The 10,946-nt window shown below is 44.6% G+C and overlaps 1 protein-coding gene across 2 annotated transcripts in view; it reads left to right on the top strand.

The window, feature by feature from the left end:
* CADPS (calcium dependent secretion activator) overlaps nt 1-10,946 on the top strand; it is a gene marked incomplete at its 5' end in the record, with an annotated part of 214,825 nt that overhangs the window by 91,822 nt on the left and 112,057 nt on the right. For both annotated transcript variants that reach the window (XM_082059905.1, XM_082059906.1), the window contains 2 exons: nt 6,770-6,881; nt 9,961-10,100. In XM_082059905.1, coding sequence (XP_081916031.1) covers nt 6,770-6,881; nt 9,961-10,100 — 252 coding nt within the window. The remainder of the gene's footprint in view (nt 1-6,769; nt 6,882-9,960; nt 10,101-10,946) is intronic.

Consider the following 10,946-nt stretch of genomic DNA (forward strand, 5'->3'; position numbering starts at 1 on the left):
ACTGCCAGCCCGTGGTGCGGGGATGCTGACTTGTCACCTGCACAGCAGTTACATCGATGGAAGCAGGTTTTACTGTTGTTATAAAGTCCAGGAGGAATCAAATCTGTTTGCTCTGTCACTCCCACTCCAACTCGGCTTCTTCCGAGGGGATGGGACTGAAAGGCTGTTCTGTCAGCAGAAAGGAATGAGAGGGGAAAAAAGTGAACAAAAATAGGCCATATTGTCAATCCATGTCTGATGACTTTGGTTATCCTATTCTGAAGGTGAGTAAACATATCAGACTTTAACAGTGGGAGGAATCCCAGAGGAGGCTCAGCAGTTCTCAGGAATCAAGCCCTGTCCTGGATACAAATCCTTCTCAATCTGTTTATACAGGCAGAGTGGAAAGGTACCTTTCTTAGCACCTGAATTGTATTTCCTACCCCAAGACATTTTCACATGAGCAGAAACACAGAAGATTCTCTGCATCTGTATTTATTCTTTGAGGTTTTCATTACATATCTTTTTCATACACCTGCAGCAGCCACCTTCAGCACCCCTCTTTAGCAGTGGAAAGAGGGGGTCAATTTTAGGGCAGTCTTCATTTCATCTGCTTCCTGCCTCTAAGTTGGGATGAAGCAAATTAAGGCCTAACTCCACTGACTATTAGATCTCTCCCTATTACAATAGCAGAAGCCCACGGCAGGTGACATGGGTGCATGTACATGGTAGCAGAGTCCCCTAAATCTATGTTTTTCCTCAGTTGTGATGCACTCGCTGGATGCTGCAGAGCAGGGAGCACACACTTTCTTCTCTTTGGTGTCTTTATTCAGCACCTTATTTTGTTTCTTACTAAATGATTTTCTATCTTTCAATAATGATATCTCTTGAGATGGCGTATTGCACCTAGGTTATATTTCTTAGAAGAACTCAGCTGACCGCAGTCGAGGTTTGTGGTCCTACTACAGTAAGTCACAAACCAGTTTGTAACTGTCCCCAACTCAGCATCCCCAAACTGGCTGTGGTTTATGGCATTCTTCCACTGAAACAAGAGTTGTGTGGGGAGCTGCACCCTGTGGGTCTCCAGCTGTGTGACCCAGCCTGTGGGTTGTTTTAGAGAGCCTAAAGAAAACCCTGAATTCTTCTATTGCCTTTGGGTTTTTCAAATCCCAAAGACACAATCCAAAAAACCTATTATCCATTGCCATTACCCACGAGAGCTGCAAAAAATACATACTTTCCTGAAGGCTTTGGGATGCCCTACTTTTTTTTATTATTGCTTTGTGACCCAGCTGGTGCTGGTGTGAGCAACTGCCTCCACCACATGTCATGGACATGTCCCTGCTGCCGCATCCCCTGCCAGTTCAGTGCCTCACCAGCACTGCTCCCGAAGCGGAGCCAGCTGTCTGCCTTCCCAGCACTCGCTTGAGAAGGGCTCAGCACACGAGCAGAGTTGTCTCATTTACGTTGTTCCTGGAAGTTCACAAATACCCATTTCTGAAAATGAAATTAGCATTTTCATCCTGGTGTAATTAATGCCGTCCCTGCATCAGGTTTTGTTGTTGAGCTGAGTAAGTCTGTGTGTGCTCCATTATAATGAACTCCAGCCTCAGAGTATGGGCAAGGGGAGTTCAGAAATATCACTGATAACCATAATCTCGGTCGTTGACCTCTATTTCATGTTTTTGAATGTCTGGTATATGTAAAGCATTAGAGAATATAACAAAAAGCTTTACCGCAGGCTTCTTCATGTTAAACTGTTAAACATGTTTGAAAACTGTTTATTTTCCTCCTTTCTTGTATCTCTAGAAATATATAAAAAAGAAACACACCTTAGCATGACATTAGATGTAAAGATATATTACTCCATCAGCTGCACGAAGGTAGGTTAGCTCAGTGCCCAGTAGGCTTCTTTAAGGTTGTTTTTCCCAGTGCTCGACCTTTGGGCACACATGATTTACAGCCCAAGATTTGAGGCTGCTTCCTGGAAAGGTCTCTTCTGGGAGAAGACTTTATCATGCCTGTGTCTGCATTTTGGTAGCACTCAGAGACTGCATCCAAAGATCAGGATGTAAAGCACTTCACATCTATCAATTTCTGCAGTTTCTGCAGTGACTTTATGTCAGGAAGGGGTAAGATCTTGGTGCAGCAGCAAGGTGAGGAGCCCAGGTGGTTTTACTTGTTTTGGAAGGGCTGAGTAGCATCAGCCTGAAGGTTTGCCAGAAGGTCACCAACGTGTTGCTTGAAACAGCTGACAGCAGCTTGGTGTGAGCAGCCTGGCACCTGCATCAGCCAAGACATCACTTTCTGTCTGTGTGCCAGTCAGGACAGTGCTTGTGAGAGCTCCCAAACACTCCCGAAATCAGACAGGTGAGCCCATCCCCCAAGTGCCCCATGTCAGGAGGTAGTGAGGGACAAGGGTGACTTTCCTCCCTTCTTGTCCACTCCTGCCTTCTGGATATGTGTCATTTTATGTTTCATTTAGAAAAAAATCTCTGTGGTTTAGACTGTTTAGTTAGTAACTGTGATGGTACCTCTAGGAGAATCCGTAGAAACAAAGTCTACAGTGATGATGTACTTATTTTGCTTGTAAAAGATAAAATAAGGGCCAGTATTTGTCAAGTTAGCACCTGGGACATGTCTCATCCTCTGGCTTTTTGCAGCCAGAAGAGTTGAGCTACTGATCCTAAGTTTGATGCCTAAGTGGGAACCCTGGAGATGCAAATAGATCCTAGTGATACCAGTGGAACAGCACAGATGCTATAAATAGGGTGATAATTCTAGCAAAGATCCTATGCACAGCAGCATTTCTCGGTCAGCTCCAGGCTTTGGGATACACTGGGCAATAAGAAAGGCCGGGCTGAGGGTTTCAGGTGCGATTGAGATTGTTAATATGGTCCTAACTGAGAAAAGACTGTCAGGATTTTTCTGCTTGTGTACTTCATTTCATTTCACATATATACACACATATATATATGTGTGTATATATATGTGTGTGTGTATATATATCTCCTTTTGGACAGAATGACGTTATTTGTCCTTGTTTGCAGATGCATTATTGCTTTGAAGGGTCAGCATGAGCTGTGTGATCTGGGGACAAGATAGCGTGGCTACTTCTGGAGAAGTTTTGTCTAGAATGGGTCCCAAGGCATTTCCCGACAAATAAACTCCTGCAGTGATAACCTGCATAATGATTAAATGCAGAAATGAAACCCTTACTTTGTTAGTCCCTCAAAAGATCCTAATACCTAACTACTGTCCAGAGCTAATTTGCTGAACAATAATATAATACACAGCACAGATAAACTGAGTACTTAGATTGAATACAAATGATGTTTCAGTGACATGAATTATGGCCTTATGCTGAGCATCACTATGGCAACTAATGACATCACCGCAGGCTTCAACCTGCACAAAACCCAACTTCTGAGGGTCTCTATTTGTTGGCGTGGATCTTTTCAGGGCTTTTGGGGTATGAATATGTAAGCACCACGGTGTTGTCAAGGGTTTACTATGTATGTTTACTGTCATTTGAAACATTTATTCTCTTTGTGGTTAATTTTCTCATGAAGGAAACCTAATGAAAATTACTGTTTGTATTTGGTTAGTAACATTTGTTGATAACATATGGTCTGGGAATGCTTCAGCAAATAAGAGCTTTTTAATAGTAAACAGAGATATGAGTTCTATAAAGCAGATGCTGTCAAAATACACAGTGTAAGGTTGGATATTTTCTTACTTTTTCCTCTTACTCAAAGCAAGATTATCTTCCTCCTTTCCCTCTGGTGACAGTGCAGTTTTTTTAAGAGATAAAGTATAACCTGTGACCTGAAGCTGCAATTAGAAAATAAGGTTGTTTCTTGGTTCATATGTTTAAAACATTTATTAAGTAGCTGATGGATCACATGTGAAAAAGATGCAATATTGGGGATTTGACTGTCCCTGTAGTGCTGTAGATAGTTTGTGCCAAAACCCAGTTCCCTGGCACTGGTGGCAGTTTGATGCATCATCGTAAAAGACGAAACATGTGGAACAGTGACATCAGACGAGAAAACTTCAGAGCAAAGCTGATGAAGAAACTGAGTTTGTTAATCAGCTCTGTGCTGGACATACTCATCTGCTAAGGTCAGCTGGACAAGATTTGCTCAGTGCAAAGCAAGTATGAACCCATACCCCTTGTGCACAGGAAGGAGTAAATTATTTTTCATGACAGCTTTCCAAATGCAAAACCTGCTGGTTGGTATTTATGTTTGAAGAATATCTAGTTGCTGGATCGCATGTCATCTGAGCCTTTTCCCAGTCATTTCAAGGAAACTGCCTTTCTTCAGCAGAGGGTCTACCTTGAGGATGGTGTAAAATGAGGTGTCATTAATAGTGTGAGAGTGAATAGAAGTGATGAGTGAAATATGGTATAATCTCAAATCTGACTTACAGTATTTTAGGTTGCAGTCTCTGTTGCTTCACATCACTTGGAGGTGTTTCTTCTAGTTCACAAAAAGCACCTTTTTTGTGATTATTCTTCAAGCTTGCTTGTACACTTTGCATGAGTTTGAAAGTGCGATGAATTTTCAGTGTCTCTGGGAACAACACAGAAATCTGGCTCACAATGAATTATTAAAATAAAAGGAAAAACAAAAAAAAAAAAAAAAAGGAGAAAGAGAAAAGGAAAGAAAAAGAAAAAAAAGCAGTTCTTACCTGCTGGTTTCACATTGGGCCTCTGCATGGTCAGATGCTCAGGAGCATCCTCCTTGCAGTGGTGCGCTCTCCCCCAGCCCTTTTCTGCTCTTCGGCTGAGCTGTTCTCTGTTTTAGGTGTGCTTTGCTTAGCTCTGTCTTGAAATTTCTGTCTGGCTTTATTTTGATAAGTTTCAAACTTTCAAAGCTGTAAAATCAAAGCTTGAAACACAGCTGTGAAGTCTCAAACATAAAAGCATCACAACTTATTACCCCTTAGTGTAGAATGACTTTTTTTCTCTTCTCTGCTACTTTCAAAATTGTTGGAGCATGTTCCTGTATCTCAAAAGCCTTAGTACAGGTAAGCCAGCACTGTGCCCTAGTGGCCAGGAAGGCCAATGGCATCCTGGGGTGTATTACAAGTGGGGTGGTCAGTAGATCGAGAGAGGTCCTCCTTCCCCTCTGCTCCGCCCTGGTGAGACCCCATCTGGAATATTGTCTCCAATTCTGGGCCCCTCAGTTCAAGAAGGACAGGGAACTGCTGGAGAGGGTCCAGTGTAGGGCAACAAAGATGATTAAGGGAGTGGAGCACCTCCCTTATGAAGAAAGGCTGAGGGAGCTGGGTCTCTTTAGTTTGGAGGAGACTGAGGGGTGACCTTATTAATGCTTATAAATATATAAAGGGTGAGTGCCACGAGGACGGAGCCAGGCTCTTCTCGGTGGCAAACAATGGGGTAATCGGGTAATAGGATCAAGCTGGAACAGAAGAGGTTCCACTTAAATTTGAGAAAAAACTTCTTCTCAGTGAGCGTGACAGAGCACTGGCCCAGGCTGCCCAGGGAGGTTGTGGGGTCTCCTTCTCTGGAGACATTCAAAACCCACCTGGACATGTTCCTGTGTGACCTCACCTAGGTGTTCCTGCTCCAGCAGGGGATTGGACTAGATGATCTTTTGAGGTCCCTTCCAATCCCAAACATACTGTGATACTGTGATGTGCTGGTGTGAGTGGCACCACTTATGGAGGCTCTTCGTGAGCCTATTTGAAAAGCCATGGCCCTTAAGACATTGAACAGACTTGGTGTTTCAAAGGTTTCTTTTCCCTGCGATCTCTAAATGAAAGCTGGCTGCTGTGTAAGGTTGGGCTGTCTGTCAGAGAACCCCACAAGGATGTCCAGGTCAAGAGAGGAAACCTCTGAGCATATCACCAGACCTCCTCTGACAGGCTGCAGGGCTGCTGTGGTTCCCACACTCCTGTGGGGAAGGTCAGCTGTGGGGTAGACTCCCCTTGTAAGACTTAAAATGGCCATTTTGGCCACAGGTGTCGTCAGACTGTGGCATGGAATGAGTTCATGTTCTCTGCACACTTGGACAGTTCATGGTGGCAGGAGCTTGCAGATGTCCTCTGGACACTGGACACTAGAGGGGCTTTCACATACTGTGGGTCATTCAGCCTCCATAACGCTCCTTCCCAAGCCATGAGACCAGCCAATGAATGACTCACAGAATACAAATAGTAAACTGTCATCTTAGTTCATTGCGTAGTTGAAGAGGTGTCCACTGCCATCCCACCCCCAAGGAGCTGGTGTCCTGCTCTGCAGTCCCAGCAAACTGGGATTACTCCAGAGGTAATAGCTTGAACTTAAACCTGGGCTGGGACTCAAAAGAGGATTCAGGTTAAATTGGGGTTTCTTCAGAAAAAGCATACCTCACTATCAACCTGGAAAGGAGAGGTTAATTAGCCAAGAGAAGAGCAGAGGCATGAGCAGTTGTGGATGTCTTATGTGTAGGTACCCTCAATCCTCAACTTTTGTTGTGACTATACAGGCTGTCACTGCAGAAGACATATTTGTCTTTCTAAATAAGAAGTTCTCTTAAATTTGGTTTCATTCTACTCCCAAATGATCTTTTTTTTTCCCCCCCCAAAGAATCATCATGTGTTTTCCAAACATCTGTCCCACATTTCCTAAAGAAGATAATGAATGCCCTTGTCATTCAGACAGCCCAACCACTTTGACTTGTGCCAGATGGGACATTTTCAGTTAACCGTTGCATGCCCAAGCACTGGTGCTGGTGACCTGGCGGTCAAGCTGAACATCTGTCTGTCCTTATTTCCACAGCTGGGGCACCCAAGGAGACTTCACGACAACACACGCGCTTCCTGCAGTGAAGGTGAAGCTGTTCACAGAGAGCACAGGAGTGCTGGCTCTGGAGGACAAAGAGCTCGGGAGGGTAAGGAGATTTTGAGGTTAATAATGTTTCCTTCTCGCCCCTCTTTTCTAGAGAAATCTCTCCTGTACGGAAATATCTTTGGAGCACAACATGCTGTGCTTTTTTGCCAGGCTTCAGGAGGGGGGAAAAAAAAAGCAAGCTCTCCACTTCTGGAAAGGAGTGCATCTCGCATGCTGTCTTTGTTGTGAGTTTTTAATGGCACCATTTCAGCTGGCTGTGCCTGTACTGAGCAAAGGCAGAAGATCTTCTATGCGATATTGGCAGTCCGGAAAGCCTTAGAAGTTGCTTACGGAAATGGACATTCCTGAGGCAGAAAAGGGGATTATGCTGAAGCAAAAAGAGGGGATTTAAGCTTGGCAAGAGAGTGCTAAGCTGCTCTCGTATCTGCTGAGCAGCCGGTGCATGGTTTGAGCATTTGAAAGCACTGGCTGCAGTACTCGCTGCAAAGGGATTGAAATCCTGGCATCCACTGGGGACTGTGGCTGAACTGGTGGCTTCAGTGGGGCTGGACTGAGGAGGGAAAGATGGGGTTCATGACCCCATCAATGGTACTAATAGCAAAGAGTTCAGATTCTGAGGGTATTGGCCACAGAGCCAACCTTCCCACCCCATCTCTAACCCTCCCCTGTGGTGCCTAAACCAGTGCCCTGGGACTGGTGGCCCTCTATCACTGCAGCCCACAGCTCCAGGATGTCTGTGGACAGTACTTTGCTGTGGCTTTGGGACGCTTCACTTTTTCTGCAGCTGTATAATTTGTGTTGGCCCAGGCATAAGCAGCAACAAACTCCCTGCCATGCCTTCTCCAGCTCTTCAGGGCTGTGAGGTCACATGGTGAAGACCTCATGAAAATCAGTTTAGGGTAAAAGAGGCTGCACCTTACACAGGGGCTTGTCACCTCCCTTGTTACAGCTCAGCATGGCCTGAGCCATCTCCAGGAGCAGTCTGGGCTCTGTCTGCCCAGCTCTGCAGCACACCTTGTTCTCCACCCTGTCTATGGACAAGAAAAGCACTGATCCTGTGGCAAGCCCAAGCACAGTAATTCCAATTATGAACTAACTTGTTGGGATGTTTCTTGTGAACTCAATGGCTGCTTGTGCCTTGACACAGGGGAGTCTGTGTCCGTACAATGGAGTTTTTCCTAATTAACATAGTTTTCTGTTCATCCTGTTCATAAAAGCACCAAACGTTTTTTCAGGTCCTAGTGAGCTGTTGATTTAGTTTATATCTTTATGGTGGAGAGCACTGCATGAGATATTGTCTCGTATGCTTTATGTTCATTTTAATTACTTTTTTTCACATTTATGTAACATCCTTTGTTCTTGCACGTGAGAGAGAATAAAGTAAAACTACCCCTTCTCTTCGGAGAGAGTCACAGTCCCTTCGGACTTTCCTCCTTCACACCTTGATCCTTCCTTTCTCCCTGTCCTCCTCCTTTTTTGAGAAAGGGGATGATCCCACTAGGCTGCAGTACTCTGGCCGAAGACATGCAGTTGCTTTACTGCACAGCATCATAATATTTTCGGGATTATTTTCAAAACCTCCTTCTTCAAACAGCCCGACACTACTGCCTTTGTCCACTGCAGCGTGCTGAGCAGAGCTTTTCACCCAGCCAGCCGCAATGCCATTCAGGGCTTTTTCCTCTGAGCGGTTACACTCGGTGTAGACCTGCTTGCTTTGTAACTCTTATTTTCCACTGGCAGCCGTGAGCGGTGCTGACTTTGCTGGTCTCAGGGAGCAATTAGCTGTGCATGTTGTTCTGAGAAAGACATCAGGCCCCAAAGCAACCTCACTTGCCCTGAAATGCTGATGAGCCAGCCTCGCCGATGTGCTTTAATTCCCAGTCCAGCGGGAAACTGTCCCTTAGCTCTCAGCTTCTGCGGGCCAAGGGACACGGGCCAGCAGCGGCGAGCACGGGAAGCCAGGCGGTGATTCCCCCTGGCTCATGGCCACCAGCGCCTTCAGTCGGATGAACTTCAAAAGGATGCTTGGTGTGGCCGGAGTGGCCAAGAGATGACGCGTGTCTGCTCAGCCTGCATCAGGAGTTTTTTCTTTAATGAAATAATGAAACTAGGAGTGTGTTAAGCCCCTGGTTTAGCTATTGGAGTGGCCACGAACCTGCTTGCACGGAGAGAGAAGGGAAACAGGTTTTATACACAGAAACACTCATGCTCAGCCGCCCTTTCAGAAGCGGCTTTGTGCTCTGCCAGGCATGTACAATGCCCACTTTCTATTGCGAGTGTTAAATTGGCAACTGGCCGGCACTCCTTGTTTCACCACTTTCATTGCAGGGAGAGCTGGAAAATGGTCCCAAGCCCTGAACTGCTGGACAGGCAGCTGAAGGCATGGGAATACATCCTGACCCTATTGAAGCTGGTGGCAAGGCTCCCACGGACTTCAGCCATGCCAAGACCTCATCTACTGAGAGAAAGGAGGGGAAGAGCCATGAATTGCAACAACACTGAGCAAAGTTTATGTGCCTTTTGATGAAAAAGAGTTAGAAATCAAAGTAGAGAGCATCCCAAACACCCTGAGTGGCAGCTACTTTGCTGAGAGATACGGTTTAGTGCATGACCTGCCTGTCCTTGAAGGCTGCTTGGAGTTTGAGTCCGTCGGGTTTCCAACAAATATGCCCCATGGAGGACTCGCTTCTCATCCTCAAGATTTGCTTAAATGTGTTGTATTTTTCCAAGAGTGATGCAGCAGACTGGTGTTGCTCAGTTGTTGCTGGTTTGCTAATCACAGCAGTTCATCACCGTGTCTAGACTGATTTACCTGGACAGTTGCGTGTTCATTTACCATGGTCTTTCCTTAAATGATGGAAACTGATAATGCAGTTCTGTCCTGCACAAACACATGAACAATGACACTGTAGGTAGAGGAGCCAAAGAATATATGAACCAATCTCAAAATAATAAGATGTACTTTAAAAAAGCAATAAAATGCCATCCTCACTGATGTGAATAGAAATCTCCAGACTGACTTTTAGGGGAAAAGTAGCTCATCTGATATCCTTTTGTTCCCCATTAAAACCCATTTTGTGAATAATTTTGCCTTTTAACGTTGCTTTTGACGCTTGCAGGTTGTTCTCCACCCTACTCCAAATAGCCCAAAGCAATCAGAGTGGCACAAAATGACTGTTTCCAAAAACTGCCCGGATCAAGACCTGAAGATCAAGCTTGCTGTGCGGATGGATAAGCCTCAAAACATGAAGCACTCTGGGTAAATGCTTGTATTGATCTCAATTAAATTTGTTTTGAATGTACCTTGGAAAATTTCACTTTTTTAAGATTCTGGAAAAGAAACTGAAGTTCACTGGAGGTCAAAAGAAAGATAAATGTAAAAATGGCATTAGTTCAGTCATTTATAATGTGCTTCCCGTATTCTTAGCATAGTCTTTTTAATCCATACCAGCCAAACAGTTTAAATTTTAAACAGTATTCCTCAGGAAATTGCTGTGTTTGGGGTTTTTTATTTTTGATAAGGAAATAATTGGTGAACTGCCTGAGTCTCTTGCTGAGGCTGGTATAATTTCCTAAGCTTTTCTGTGTTTCTCTGTATTGACTTCTCAGAACCAAAAGCACAATGCACCTTCCACTTGAAATAAACTCCAGTGTGATTGTCATTGTTTATACAGAGATACACAGTACAATTAAATAGCAGTTGCCTGGAGCAGGCAGATATCTGGAGTAGGACTAATGATCTAGAAGGTTAAAAGACAAACTTCTCCCCTCCTGACTCGAGTGTCAGAGGATCTGGGGCCAGAGGGATCCCTGATTGCCACCCCTGGCTCCCACCTTCATGCCCTGCAATTACAGATCAGATCACCCTTGGGAAGATCTAGCTAATGCCATTGGCAAGGCTTTCCTCTCTTTGCTCTTCAGAGCTGAGGATGTGATAAAAAATATAAACTATCCAGGAAAGTCATTGTTTGGATTAACTCTTTCTCCAGTATCTTTTTGGTGCTATAAAAGTGACTTTGTTTCATTTTTTTCGTAGTGTTTTGTTAGATTCAATCCATTATTAGATGGTTTTGATCACTCAGCTTTCTTTTAATCCCTTTTCCTC

Source organism: Streptopelia decaocto, assembly GCF_964273445.1.
Source record: "Streptopelia decaocto genome assembly, chromosome: 8".
In the NCBI taxonomy this organism is placed as follows: domain Eukaryota; kingdom Metazoa; phylum Chordata; class Aves; order Columbiformes; family Columbidae; genus Streptopelia; species Streptopelia decaocto.